We start from the raw sequence: 15,866 nt of genomic DNA, 5'->3' as shown, positions 1-15,866 counted from the left end.
CCAGTCATCGACACTCACCATAGATGTTAAGCGATACACTGTCCCATTTATAATGCATTCAAGAGTTAAAATATGCGAGATATTTTGTAGTATAGAGCGGATTCGAACACGGTTTACTGGCTCCGAAATCTGGAGGCCAAAATACTTTTATTGAAATAAACTGATATCTAGATGCATGACAATTTATTTTTATTTTCTATAAACCGTATATAAAGATTAACAATATTACATGTACTTCCTTCGAAACGTTCATGTATTGAACGACTATATTCGCCTATGATGTGGTTTAACACTGTGAGCATGTCATTTTATACACAGTATTTGTTAGTGTGAGGAACTTCTGTAAGTCATTGTTCTTAGCAAAACACTTTTTATACAAGGCTGAGCAAGTATTGTTGTTTAAAGATGAACAAGTAAGTACAGAAGTAATGAAATACTTTTCAAAGGTTTTTGAATTTTCGCGCAAAGATATACAAGGGCTATCTGTGCTAGCAGACCGTAATTTAGCAATGAAAGAGTAGAGAGAAGGCAGCTAGTCATTACCACCGACCGTCAACTCTTGGGTTATTCTTTTCACCAACGAATAGTGGGATTGAGCGTAACTTTAAAACGTTCCCCCGGCCTAAAAAGTGAGCATGTTTGTTGGGACAAAGTTTCAAGCCCACGCCCCGCAGATTGCGAGTCGAGCGCCCTAACCACCTGGCCATGTCAGGCCTTTCTGTAATATGAATATGTCCTACCTTCCATAAGGTTAATTTGAAAGCTAAAACGGGGCTAAATATTGAATGAGAATTATACTTTTGTACTGACGTTTAGTTCTCGTAACACCTCTTAATATTCAATTAAAATTCTACGTGTATTCTTGCGCATTAGAGAACAAAATTTGTGCTGATTTAGTTTTAACACGGAAAAGCGAGAAACAAACAAACAGTTATTGTCTTAATACTAGAGATGCTCGTGAAGTAATATAATTTACTCCATGTAGATGTATGCATGAAAGTAGGATATCTAACCCCAGGTTATAATATTGTGTAATTTTTCAGAAGGACGTAAATCAAAACTTAGTTACCTCATTAAACGAATGATAAACTATTGAACTTTCGATAATTGCGCCAGTCGTAACCATGGGAAAATACACCATTTTAATAATTCCATTACCTGAAAAATGTGTCTTTATCCAAAATAACAAGTTCTTATGTCGAAAACGCTAGTTGTTTTACATATGAGTGTGTGTGTGATTTACAAACCTTTTTTGTCCTATATGATTTTTAATTAACATAAATAACGTTTAGTTGTGATATTTGTTTTTAACAAAAACTTCTTAACTGTTGTCATTTGATGGATACACTAATTTATTCATTTTATGGATTATTTAGATTATTTCTAAAGTTTATTCAGAACTAGTGAAAGTGTGAGGGGTTTGTCAGTAGAGAGCTTTACGTTGCTTCTTGTCAGAAAATCATTCTATTTTTTAATGCGTACTATCGTATGTAGTATATGCTCGTGAAATGTATTCGATAATATTTCGAGTACATCTTCACCTTACTTGATTCATGCCCAAAGTTGTTAGTTCTTCTGGCTCATATTCACTTACAGTTCAAGGGAAATGAACATTTAAAATCCAATAATAATAAACAAAAAGGACTTTGTCACTGCTTGGGGCGTCACCGTGTGGCAACCTTGAAAGAAACCCCTTGTCGATGCTACGTCACATACGAAACTGAGAATAAAGTCGTATCAGCGCGAGAGTTCATGCATAAATATGAATGGATGAAGAGTATCTATTGGGAATAAAGAATACAATAGTAGTATGTTGTTCTGAACTCGTAGTGAATTGTCTGTGTGTTAGTAACGGTAAGTATTACCAGTGTCTTGTATTAGTAAAATTTATTTAGTTTTAAGAGCACATCCATGAAAAAACAGTTTATATAATTAGAACTCTCGAGGAATGAAAATAGATATGTGGTAGTGAGCCAGCAACTTCCCTTAGTAACTGTTTATTTTTTGTTTTCCAAAGTTGCACATCTTTAGTGCATTTGTTGTTGTGTTGTTTTGTTTTTTTTTGTTTATGAATATTTCTTTTCAAATTTCCGAGGCTTTCATTGTGTTTTGGAGTACGTTAATCAATAAAACGTCGAGAAACTTTATTCTATAGTAGTATTCGATGCGGTCTAAAATTTGAATTAAAAAGTTCACGCGGTATTCTGATAAAACAGGCGTAACTGTACGGAGCTCTCAACGTTAAAACTGAAGACTCTATTTCCTGAAGTGGCCACAGGAGATAGTTTTAATGTAGTCTCACTGTAAAGCAATAGAATCCTTTCCTTGGTTCAAATTTACAAAGTAAACTGCAGAACATAAAACGTTCTATAGTTATGTATTTTGTACGCTTTCCATGTACTGAGTCTTGCTAGTTGTACAGCAAATGTACAGTAAACTTTTTCTTTTCTTTTTTTAACGTAAAAGTAGGGCTACTTCAAAAGAATTCCTGCGTACTACCATTAATTTTCATCTCTGCAGATGATGGTACTTTTTTTAAATAAAATCTCTGCTTCTTTTTTTTTTTTTTCTTCTTCAAATTAAGAACATTCAGCGATACTCTGTTTTGTATTATAGTACAAGGCGGTGTACCTTAAGTAGCTTATTTCCACATCATGTACATACTGCTTACATTCATTCAAATTGTATTCGCACTAAGATGATAATAAAGAATTCGTTAAATCGCTCGACACTGTGCGGTGTTCAGTAATCGTTCATCGAAATAACGTATTTTATTACATTCCTACGGCCGTGTACATTCGCAAAAACCGTATTATAATTGTTTTAAAACTCTCTTAAACTTGATGCACGTTATACTAGTATCAAAATTTTCTTGTCGGAGGGTAGACAAAAAAGAGGGGGTTGAGACCCTGTGTTGGAAGGGGTGAAGGTTTATGCCTTGAAATGGAGCATTAATATGTAACACTTTAATGATGATAATAATAATAATAATTGCAGTCCTCCCTAGGACCAGCACGTGGTTAAATCGGATTAATTATACCAAGAATTTCCTGTAATCGATAACTGAGTGTTAAAAGTTAAAATAATGATAAATAATTGCCATTTGATATCAACTTATAATTCGGTCACGATAAAAGTGTTTTTTTAACTTCTTCACATGTAGTTCATGCTCTTAATTGTTATTATTTCCTATTATATTTTGGATTTGGCATGGGGTAGGGACTTTCTCACACACACACACACACACACACACACACACACACACACACACGTCTGAAAGGGGTAAACTTTCACATTTCTTTCATTTAAATGTCTTCGGTTACACCTCCTTCGCTGACGAATTTTACAAGAGGTTTGTTTAACTATGAGACCGTTATATCAGTTAAACTTTAAACATCTAAGATAACAATTTATCTATGAAGTGTTTAACTTCAGTACTAATACTGTCTAACAACTACGTCACGGCTCCTAAAAAAACTAAAAACAAGTTTGTTTTTTTTTCTGTTGTTGTCTAAAAGCATCTTATGTTGTGGATATTCCACTTTTAAGTCGAGCAAGTTAAAACTATTTGGAATGACTGAGACAAGGCGTTGGTTGTTATATCGGACATAACACTTGGCTATTGTTAAATAGTGCCTGTATTCGGAGGTTCGAATCCGGGTAAATCCACAAAAAGCTTTCTGGTTGTGGTGTGTATCTGAGTAAACCTGTAAGGCGTTTGTAGGGTCTGTGACACCACCGAAAATATATCTCTTTTGGGAACGGTATATGACCTATGTCGACGCATTGTCGGTAAGTACACTCGAATGTCTGATCATTAAAGATTTAGCAGGATCGGAAATTTAGCATTTCTACGATGGATGTCTCTTTCACTTAATACCATTAGAAGAGTAAAATAATATAAATGAACTCGTAGAAGCAGAACCAATAGAGGGGAAAGAAAGAGAGAAACAAACAAAAACCTGCAATAAATCGTGCTCTACCCGTGATAAGCAATATAGTCAGTGGGGGTAAAAGCCATACACATATTCAAAGCAACAGTACGCAATTACATAGACAAAAAGAATATCGGTCAAGAAAATGGCTCAGTTCACCCGCCACGAATCAATTCAACTGCCGTGCACCTCTCAGATTTACAGAATGAAACAGAAATTCACATTTTTACGTACGAAAATATTTGTAAAGTTGTCTGACCATATTTTTGAAATGGTTGCTGCAAACTGTCGTCCTCGTAAATTAGAGTATTATTGAAAGTGAAGTGTAGGAGTGATGTACTTTGGACAGGATAATCTTGTATCAAATTACTTCCTGGATCGATTTTAAAGTCAAGTCTTATTTACTCAAAAAACTAAGTATTTCTAAGGTTTTTGTATCTACTTTCGCGCATGCATGACGAGATTTGAAATGTATTCAATTCCTTCATAAAACTGATCTAATACAAATACATTGTTGGTATCTAACATAATGTTGGTTAATATTATGGGACTAATTATAAACAAAATGCTCTTCATTGTGCAAATATATTTCGGAATTTATAGCTTTTATTTCTTTTTTAAAAACGTAACTAGTTTCTCTTAATATCTCAATTGATTTGTTTTATGTCTAAATTTTAACTTTGATACCAAACCACTGTGGACTCGTAAGAAAACGAAATTACTTCAAATATGCTGCACTTAAAAACAATTCCAACTCTACAGAAGCTTTTACTCTGTAGTCATTTTATTTCTGTTAACATATAACACGCGCTATTAATCTACATGCCACTTGCATTCATTCTGAGACTTCCGTATGCGAAATCAGCTTTTCGAATTTTTTTTTCCCCCCCAAAATGGCAACCAAACAAAAACATTTTGGACAATCTTGTTACGCAAACTGCGCCGTAAATATGGGTTAACTGGGAAAACAGCTTGAATAATAGTAAAACGTAGATTAAAGATGCTAACGGTTCAATTATTATGACAGTATCATTGGAACTGCAGTAGTAGCCACATTAGCCCTTCCATAGTTTAGAATCCTCATGGCGCAGATAGCCTCGTGTAGCTTTGCGCGAAATTCAAAACAAACAAAGAATCCTCGTGTACCTTCTTCGATGTCCATGAAAATATTTAAATTTTGTAATTAAAATGGTCAAGACGCGGATGTTTTTAAGGGGTGCTCGGATGTAATTCTTAACTAGCGTTTGTTAATCGCTAATCTTTTTTATTTTTCTGTATAGCCTTTCAACGATGTTGAAAACTCGCAGATTTTCTGATGGTAGCCCTCTGGTGGCTTCATATTTGCAAGATAGAATTTCTAAAGATGTAGTCAATGTGGACAAATCTAAGCTACCGTATCTAGAAACTGCATCCAGATACTCCATGGTTCTACCAGAGGATGCTGCAGTGGGTCGCCATGGTAGCAATTCTTTGGAACAAGATCCTTATCTCATTGACCGTCGGATGAAAATAACCCTAGAAGAATCCAGGGTCATAAACTGGTGTCCAGGAATAAGACTTTTGATACCATTGTCTGTTCCGCGTAAGTGTTTAATATGTTGGTAACATAATGGCTAGCAGTTTGTAAGTGTTCATTTTTCAACTTAAATTTTGAACAATTCCTACAAGTGACTTTTACAGTTCTTGTAAAGATAATCGCTGAAAAAAAAACATGCCAAACATCTAGCACTCTGACTACATTGTCATATTTTTATATCTTGATGCAAATAAACACTCTTGTATTCCTCTTTACCAAATTATATTGCACCTAGAATAAAGAGGCAGATTTTAAAGATTTTATCTTCTGTTGCCCTTTTCCTTTTTTCTGTGATTTTTTTTTTTTTTAATATTTCAGCTACCGAGTTTACCATCCACTCTAAAAATACAAATATGAACACGTCACCGAAATGCATACTACTTCTGTATATTAGCAAAAGCAGACGTAAAAATTAATGCGATATCCTTTATATTTCTACAGCAAATTCAGCTATAGTAGGTTCAATAATAGTTTTGTATTTATATTACCTTTTACAGATCATAAACGTAAGCTTTTATTATAATATACTATTATACAAAGTACAGCGCATATATAAGGACTTGTATGTATCTCGCAGTTCCCAATTAACCAAACCCTTATTATCGCTCACATATTTTAGTTTTATAATTGCAGTCACTTAAACTAAAACCACAATCACTCTCACCATTTTAGTCATACATACCTGTTATGTAATCGTACTTTCAGGGATTTTTCTTTATAGGAAATCAGTGTATTTGTGATCTTAACACGTTACAAATACACATTACCCTAATCATCTGCACCCGCTAAAAACTAAATATGGCGAGGAAAATAATTATACTCGTATATTCCCCTATGAAGAAAAACTTAATTTCATGTTCAGTAAATTTTATTCGAGCATACAATTTACTCTTACCTTTTTCAATTATAAATAAGAAACGTCTTCGCTGTTGTGTATACTAATATTACAAAATGGCATAATTCGAGTATCTACAATAATATGCGTAAAGTATATCGCAAGCTTTATTTAAAAAATAAAAAAACAAAAATTGTAAGCTCCAAATGGACGTACTCAAACTCCTAATATTATGTGTTTAGGGTACAATCAAATCATGTACTTCCCGGATCGATTTTAAAGTTTAAATATTTTTATTTACTTAACCTATTTCTGAGGTTTCCTAGAAACATTTTAACCCAACTCAACATAAACGACGGACAGGGCCTTCTAAACATATCATTTTTAAACTGTTTTAAGTTACGTACTCGGATAAATTTGCCCCAGAACACCTGCAGCATCAAATTGGGCACTTCAAGCGTGGCCCATAATATTGTTTGTTCATTATATTTCCCTTCTATACGAAAGTATAGAATTATAAAAATGGCGTTTTATAAATTGACATTTTAACGTCTTTTATGTTCTTTATGATTCCTTTCAAAGAGGACGTGTACGTGATGTTTTTCTTTTTCTTTTTTTTCTTTTTTTAAACCTTTTTTTGTAATAATACTAATTCGGTAGTTATTTATTCAAGCTTTGCATGGCCAGGTAATTAAGGCACACGACTCATTATCTGAGGGTCGCAGGTTCGAATCCCCCGTCACACCAAACATCCCCACCCTTTCAGCCATGGGGAGCATTATAATGTGACGGTCAGTCCGACTATTCGTTGTTAAAAGAGAATTTCAAGACTTTCTTGTGGGTAGTGATGATTAGCTGCCTTCCCTCTTGTCTTGCATCCCTAAATTATGGATAGCTAGCGCAGATGGCATTCGTGTAGCTTTGCGCCAAATTCAAACCAGTCTTATTCGTGAATAGAATGTATCGCGTGGAACTTGAATATCAAAATAACCTATCTTTTATAGGTAATAATAGTATTTTTAAACCTTTCATATTTTGTGCCTCATTTTAATAAATTGATATTCCTCAGTTTCTTCTTACAAATTTTATTATGATGTACAAATTTCTTTTAAAAATTCGTTCTAGCGAAACATTGGGGAATAGTCATTTTCAGCACTTTTTTTAAAATCGTTTATTACATCATCCCCTAAACTTAAACGTTTTGTTTTTCCTTTTTGTTCTTTGTGGTCGTGATATAATACTTTTTAGTTTAATTATTATACGAACGGGCAAAATACAACACGCGCATCTGTATCGGTATTATATGAACTAAAGACTAATAGTACATAAGTAGTACTTCTAAATTCTTCAAAGTAAACAACTCTTAATAAACTCGTACAATTATTATTCCACGACTTGGATTGTATTTTTGACATTATATTCTTTAATTATTCTTGGGTGTTTTTTGTGTTTTTTTTTGTACAGCATTTTAATAACATTCATAGTCATCTTTTTCAATTTGAAAACTTTTACATTCTTTTTGTACCATGTTGACGTAATAACTTAGTTGCCTTGCGCTACAAAACGCCAAACCAATGTACTACGTTGGAAGTACACAGTCACGTGCAACTATTTCAAGGTTAATCGTGCGTTCATGGATTATGACATCGGTGATTTTATAATCGCATCATCGTTGTGACAATTACACCTTCGTCAGTTTTTATATATATAGCAGAAACACAACTCTAGCAGAGTAAAATTAATTTCTTAACGATAAACCTATGTTTATAAGATACTTTTCCGATGTAACAACGACACAATACAGCATAAAAATACGACTCTCTGAATTTTCATTGTTTAAACAATTACATAACACAGAAGAAAATATTAACACATTGAGGGAGGGGGTGAATTATGTAACAAAACCTAAACAAGCTGCAAAGTAGTTTTCTCTCTCGGGTTTTAGATATCAAGGAGGGTCACGTGCTCTTTAACCTCTTCCTCCTTCCTTTACTTGTATAATCGTGCAGTGTTGGTTGTTGTTACTGCTTTAGGGTCAGAGTGGGCTCAATTGCTCCGACCCTTTTCAGGGCAATGTCCATGTACTGGTATACATTTACAGATGTATTCTTTTCCTCTCAGTAGGAAATCTAGTATGCGGTACTTGTCTAATTCGTATAATTCATTTTCATCCAGTTTTTATTAAAATACGTTATTCTACTAAGTAGAAGTCTATCTACTATGGTTAGTATGTTCGAATATTTGTGTATGAAATTAGATGATGTGGTTCTGGTTAACTCTATGCTGTTGTGAGGAGTGTGTTTGTTTTTGTATTGTTTGTAGCTTGGTTTTAATTGTTTTGTCACTTACGGTAATCCAAGCTGCAGCTGCACATCACTTACTGGTCTATTGTGTATTTTGTGAATTTTTAGTATGTTGGCTGATACTCTATTATTGCCAGTTAGACTCCTAGCATAGTTGGTTTCTCGCCAGACTTTACTTTTAATTTCATTTAAGTAGTTAATCCATGTTTATTTTTGAGTCTTAAGTTAGACCTAAAAATTTTGCCAATGTCTGAAGTAGGGTTCCATTCATGTATATTTTTGTATTTTGTCAATTTTGTAAAGACGAGCTGCGTTTTTGGTGTATACTTTTATTCTGTATTTTTGACAATAGCAGCCACAAACATACAACTGAATAGAATAAGCGAATATTGTCAAAAATACAGAATAAAAAAAAAAAATACACCAAAAACGCAGCTCGTCTTTACAAAATGGCATATTGTTTACATACATGATGAAGAGTATAGGTTAACCACCCCTCCCTGATGGACACCAGCTTCTGGAGTAAAGTACTCGGAAAAGATACCCTCTACATTTTATAGTTTTCAAAAAGTTGGATAACCAGCGAATAATTCCACGCGGTAGTCTCATTTCATTCATACGGAACCGTAGACCATCGTGCCATGCAGTGTCGAATGCTTTCTCGATATCGAGGAAACAAGCAACAATGCATTCTTTTTTATTGAAGCTGTTTGTTGTCGTTTTATTTAATATAATTAAATGATCTGTCATTTGTCTAAATTTCCTGAATCCATTTTATTCTCCTGGCAATGTTGATGTTATCTCCAGGAATGTGGAGAGTATATTACTGATTATTCTTTCAAGAATTTTACCAACACAGCTGGTCAGCCTGATTGGTCAGTAGCTATTATGTTTATTTGCTGGCTTTCCTTCCTTATGCAACATTAAAATATTAGCAAGCTTTCTAGAAACTGATATGTATCCTGAGGGTAGTGATAAGTTAAAAAGTACTTTTAGGTGGTCAAACAATTTCGGAGTGCCCTTTTTTTGGAGGATGGCTTGTATCTCATCTTCACCCGGAGATTTGTTTTTTTTAATTGCTGGAAGATCATGTATAGATATTTCTTTCGTTAAGTTCGTGTCTTCATAGTTTATTGCATCTTGTGTTTGTTTCGGATATACTTGTTGGAAAAATTGGTTCAAATTGTTCTTTATTGTTTAGTATATAATTTGTGACTTTGTTGTAGAAATATGTATTCGTATCTGGATCAGAATGAGTTTTAAATGTATTCTGTAGTTGGGCTTTGAAAGCTTCGGCTTTTTCTTTTGTATGTGCTATTGTATTATGTTGAAGTGTAGGATATTTCTTTGCGGCTGAATTGTCATTGGTGCGTTGTCTAAGGTGTATCCAGAATTTTCTCGTATCAATTTTATCACTTAATTTTGAGCAAAACTTCTCCCCATCTATCTTGTCTTAGTAGTTTCATTTGTGCTCTAATGTGATTTTTCTTTATTGTTTTTGGTTTCTCTCTCTTGTTACCATGAATTGTCTTAATTGTCAAAGTAGTAGTCTGCACCAATATTAAACTTAAAGCGCGTTTTATGATTATTTTTAAAAATTGACTAGTGTGTAATTGTCTTGGCTTCCAAGTTTCGTATTTATTTTTAGATTGTCGTATCTTTTAGCCTTAATCTGATCTGTTTAGCAGTGAACAGTCCACGGTTTTTCAATTTCCCAATGATTATCGCGGGTTTTACCAAATGCTAATATAACCATTAACCCTCACGTTACCAATTATGGCTTAATGTGCTCGCCCCTTTCAGGCGTGGTATCTTATATGACGGACACTCCCATTGTTCGTTGATAAAAGTAGCCTAAAATTTAGCAGTGGGTGGTGATCATTAGCTCCCTTCCCTTTTAGTCTTTCGCTACTAAATTGAGAAAGATTAGCTAGGGTAACCATTGTTTCTTTGCACAAAATTCAAAAGCAAAACCCCCTTCCCCTATCCCCTTCTGAATCGCCGATTATGCTTACTCTGTCGTTCCTGACTGGGCTGGCAACCAAAGTGTATAAATTCTTAACGTACAAAAAATACGACTTATCCTAAACTACACTACTGTACAAAAGTTTAGAACAAAGTCAAAATCTGAGTTCAGGCTACTTTTGAAAGAAGAGTTGAAAGTAAATCCCCCGTGAAATATTGAACTTTTCATTAATATTCATATTTAGTTCAACAAACTGTGTAAGTGCTTGAGTTCAGCAAACTGTTTATCTTGCTTGAACAGCTGTGGTGTTTTTAAGCATTATTGTAACATAATCAGTAGAATCTTACTCTCTCTAACGCGCTTCCATAAAGTTTCTTTTGGAAGTAACATTTTATCAAGTTTTTGATCTACCAAATCCCACATCTGCTCAACTGGGTTGAGATCTGTTATCTTTTGGGGACATTGCATCATTTGAATGACTCTAGTAGCTTCTTTCTTAGCTAAGTAATTTCTGCATAGGTTGGATGAGTGTTTATGGTCACTATCTACTTGGTAGTACAATCCTTTATTAGTAATACGTAAATCAGTGGATATACCATGATGGATCAGTAACAGATGGTACTTATGCTGGTACATTATTCTATCTATTCTGTAAATATCTCCTATTGCCTCAGCAGCAAATAACCATCCAAACTATCGTACTGCCTCTACCATGCTTCATGATAGGTGCTATGCATTAAGTGCAGCCTACATCTTAGACCAAATAGTTTTGAACTTGTACTCTTAGTCTGTGACACACTTTTCAATTATCAGTAGTCCAGTTTTTGTGGTAAATTAAGCTTACAGAATGACACTTCTCAGGATTGATTTCCCTATTAAAAACGTACCAATTCCATTTCGCGACATATTTTTAGAGATTTGTCATGTTTTAACAGATGACGGAAACAGCCTGTGTCATTCTGCATCTGTCGCCATGTGGGCAATAGAAGATCATAATCTCGTCCTCAGAAAACTTGTCTTTAACGCCCTAGAAAGCGACTGCCAAACTGAACTCAAAGGACGTTGGGTTTACGACAGACGAAAACAACGTATAAAGGCTGGAATCGCTGAAGAACAAGAAATGGTAATTGATCAGTTAAACGATGCTTATGTTAGAACCATGCCTTTTTTCCTTCATTTTTGTAAGAAGGATTTTATATCTTCTACATAGGTCAACGCTACCATTTGATGTTAAAATGTTGACCAATGATCGCTTATAAGAAACTGTTCTAACATTTCTCTTTCATGTCAACATTCCATATTTTTAATCTCTATAAAGATCGTCATAGAGCTTAATTAACTGAACTGATCCCGTTATGACTTTCTTCTCCCCCCCATATTAATCTGGTTAATCTGTTTTTCTCCTTAATAGCAGCTTTCCTTCAGTATAGGGAAATGAATGTGTTGTAGTAGCTCATTTTTCACAATTTGAACAGAAATTAGTTCCTAATTGTGGCGAAGAAGTTTCATACATGACCGAGTTCATTCTATTGGAATAAGCGAGACCTGATGATTTCTTCTAGTAAAGAAAGGACTACAATCAGTATTATGTTCATAAACTGTGTTGGACAACGCGATAATTGGGATTTGTTTTGTTTTTTTCCAATATGGTCTTAGAAAGGCCTTTTGTACATCAATGTTTAATTCCATCCGTAAGAAATTGGTTTAATCAATAATGTTTGTCTGTTAACCCCAAATATAATTTGCCCTTCTAAACATTCATTGAATCATCTCCATATAATTTCTTTTTCCTTACTATACAATCTAATAAGCAGTGCTTTTGTCCACCTTACTATCACTTAACACTTAAAGCAAAATTTCCTGTTTGTATTTGGTCTTAATTTGCCATAAGTTTCAATATCCTTCAATGATTTTGTTGAAGGTAGCCCTCATCACTTTTAGTCGATCCAATTAATTTTGTTCAGAACAAAACTGTTAACTTCCACTATTAAATTACATTTTTGTTGCGTCCATTGCTAGCTGTTAAAGCAAGGATTTTTTTCCTTTCTGTAGAAGACTCTTCTCGTGTCATTTGGTTGCGATACTAAACTGACAATTACTTTATATAATTTTTTTACAGAAAATGACCTTGTTAATAACGCCACTCCTATATAAGTGCACACCCACTATCATACCCCTTCTGAAATCTTTAAAAACTGGTGCTATTATTCATTACCTTGCAAATTAGATGTACGGTGACTATTTTTGCATTTTATAAATCTCAAGCTGTCATTTGACTTATTTTTCCTCCCTCCCTCCAAACTATATTTACTGTTTGTCATAAAAAAACAAAAGTTTGTTAATAACGTTTTCTATTTATGTATACGAGCATTAGCTTTCAACGCGTATTGTCTATATCGATTACCCATTGAAACAATTATGTAGTCAGTTGGCGCTTCTTTTAACTCAGAACTCGGTCAATGCACTTTTATTGTGCTATTTATCTTCTAATAAATGTTGCACCAAACAAGTTATTGTAGTATAGTAAAGCTTTTGTTTTTTTTCAAGCCTGTTTAAAAGATGAATTATTTTTGCAAATTTTTTATATATATATATATATATAATACAGTAAATCCTACCTAACCACTTCCTAAAAGTTACATTTTAATGTCATTTGGTTTTATTCGCGCGCGCACACTTGATTTATCTTATAGGTGGAGAACGAAGAATGGGAAGTTCAGTTACAATTAGCTAAAGACGCAAACAAATCGTCGAGACCAACTCACCCGATTTTTGAGCCACTGGAAGAGTTTCATGTTTTCGTTCTTGCCAATACACTTCGTCGTCCAATCGTTGTCTTGTCTGATTGTGATCCAAATTACGAAGCTGTGTGTGCTACGTCAGATGGATTTTCGGGAATATATTTGCCCGTTTTATGGAAGTCATCGGAATGTGTTCACTCTCCCCTAATTCTTGGGTACAGTGATGGCTCTTTCAGTCCCCTTGTGAGCTGGGGTGGAAGTCATATTCCTGAGGAAGCACCTCCAGATGTTATTCCTCTAGTTCTGGAAGATCAGAAATCGCTACAGGTTCGCTATTTAACAAAGGAAGAGGAAATGTATCGTGCGCAGCTTCTGAAAGACTACTTAGTAGTAACTGAGATAGAATACCTAAAGCCAAATAAAGGAGCAGTTATGATCGCGGCTGCCCAGTTCATCATTAAGACATTAGATGAGACAATTCGTCTGTTGCACGAGTTTTTCCAGTTACGAAAAAAATCAAGAGCATCTGTTGCTAAAACTTCATCAAATACCCTCAACACCCAGACTAATCGAAAGGTTTCCAGATTTCGCTGTGGTAATAAGGAGTGTATCAATCTTATTGAAAAGGATCATACGTTTCCATACTGTACTGAGTGCTACGAAATGAAGAGTGTTGAAGCAGCTAAAAATACTCCTATTCGTCGAAAAGTCAACTATGCACCTCCTCCTTCACCGCTGACCCAATTAGATATTGACTGTGCCATGCCTGGTTGCCCTTATTTTGCTTCTGTAAACACCTTTCCATTCTGCAAACGATGCGACGATTCTTCTAACAAGAAACCAAGCCCAGGAAAAACCACAGATGAAGTGGTTCCAGAGAAGGAAATATCTGTGGAAGATAAATGGGGTAAGCTAGCTATGGGTGTGTACGATGCTGATCTCGTTGGTGGAAAACTAGGGGAAAGTGGTGCGACAGAAGGCGCCACTTATTCTACCACGGAAAGAATACCCGTTGTTCAAGAGGAATTCGCACTGTGCGCGGCTTCATCAGAGGAGCCAATAGCTCAGTCTAAGCCTTTACCACGTAGAAAGATATCGGCAACAGGTAATCGCAGCATTCTCACGGGCGCTTTTCAAGAACCACCTCGACGAAAGACTTCTGCAAGTGGAGCCAGAAGTCTCATAACTCCTCAAAGACGAATATCCAGGGAACAACTTGATCACGCCAGAAATGTAATCGTCGTCGGAACCAACCAGTGGATCCCTGTAGACACCAATAATGAACAGCCACCAAGGCGGAAAGTTTCGGCTACTGGTATGCGAAGCCTTAGTATTCCTTGCAGAAAGCAATGTACCGAAGAAAAGCAAACTGGTGACTGGCGCCGGAAAGTGTCGTGGATTAATCAGCCCTGTGCACAGTGGGGCTGCTCGTATTTTGCTTCTACTCGCACATATCCGTATTGTAACCAATGTGCCTCACAGCGGGAAAATGCTAGTTATGAAACCAGTACGCAGGAAGACAAATGTACGACTAAATTTAATCCATAGTCGTAATCGTTGAAAACTCTACTTTTTTTTTTTCATTCCCCAAAGATTAGGAAATATTTTAACCGTATATAATCTTTTATTGTTGGAATACTTGTATTGCTTGTCTTACTTAACATACAAGAAACAAATCGAATTTTGAACTCGTAACTACCCGGTTTTATAAAAGACCTAGTAGGTTAATTAGTGTATTTTGTATTTTTTGCGAAGTTTATATTTTCAAGATGTCAAGATTCACTCTCCTCTTGAACAATGCCCAAATAAACTGTCCTTCAAAAAAATCCAAGAAATGTTTTGTAGCCATAGTAACTTTCTCGTTTACCATAAAATAATGAATCGGTTGTTTTGTCATTACTATAATAGCCAATAGGTTTGAAGAACATAAATAATAGTATGTTATATTAAAGTAGATAAATTTGATTTCGCTTTCTTCGTCGTTTTCCAATAGTAAATTCACTTTTTGTCAAATCGTGTAGTCATCAGAACTAACAGGGTGAAAATTAAAACTAGTTATAATTCGTAAATGTTTCGCGTGTACATCAGCTAAACCCTAAAGGATCCAATTCTAAAGTTGTTTTAGAAAGTTACTAAGCAGTTGTGACTTTTTAAGAACCATAGGAGGATGTATAAAAAACCACAAATCATTGGTTTTTCGAAAACTCAATACGAACATTTAATACCGTGATTTTTATTGGCATCGGTTGGTATAATAACTAAAGAATCGCTTATTAACCAATAAAATTGACGTCCGGCAATGCCATCTTAACAACTAAAGGTGTATAGCAAAATATCAACTGGGTCTGGTATCGCGTATCGACTAAAACGCAATGATTTTATGCTAGATTTATGGTGCATATTAATTCCTAACTTTCAGTGCACTTCAGTTAAATAGACAGATAAACTGTTAATCAAAATGCACATTCGTGAAATATGATCAGGTCTGAAGACTGAAGGTAATGTTACTT

At 34.8% G+C, this 15,866-nt stretch overlaps 1 protein-coding gene across 1 annotated transcript; it reads left to right on the top strand.

Moving 5' to 3' along the window:
* The first annotated feature begins 1,695 nt into the window (after nt 1-1,695).
* On the top strand, nt 1,696-15,321 carry LOC143258405 (tumor necrosis factor alpha-induced protein 3-like). The gene is made up of 4 exons (XM_076517300.1): nt 1,696-1,854; nt 5,216-5,517; nt 11,551-11,738; nt 13,309-15,321. The coding sequence occupies exons 2-4, from the start codon at nt 5,226-5,228 to the stop codon at nt 14,902-14,904; spliced, it is 2,076 nt and encodes a 691-aa protein (XP_076373415.1). The 5' UTR covers nt 1,696-1,854; nt 5,216-5,225; the 3' UTR covers nt 14,905-15,321.
* The last annotated feature ends 545 nt before the right edge of the window (nt 15,322-15,866 follow it).

Source organism: Tachypleus tridentatus, chromosome 8, assembly GCF_004210375.1.
Source record: "Tachypleus tridentatus isolate NWPU-2018 chromosome 8, ASM421037v1, whole genome shotgun sequence".
Lineage (NCBI taxonomy): Eukaryota > Metazoa > Arthropoda > Merostomata > Xiphosura > Limulidae > Tachypleus > Tachypleus tridentatus.
This window is presented reverse-complemented; position numbering and strand designations above follow the sequence as displayed.

Coding starts and splice junctions, on each gene's coding strand:
- LOC143258405 (XM_076517300.1), top strand. CDS start 5,226: ATGTTGAAAACTCGCAGATTTTCTGATGGTAGCCCTCTGGTGGCTTCA. Junction 5,518..11,550: donor GATACCATTGTCTGTTCCGC/GTAAGTGTTTAA, acceptor ATGTTTTAACAG/ATGACGGAAACAGCCTGTGT. Junction 11,739..13,308: donor TCGCTGAAGAACAAGAAATG/GTAATTGATCAG, acceptor TTTATCTTATAG/GTGGAGAACGAAGAATGGGA.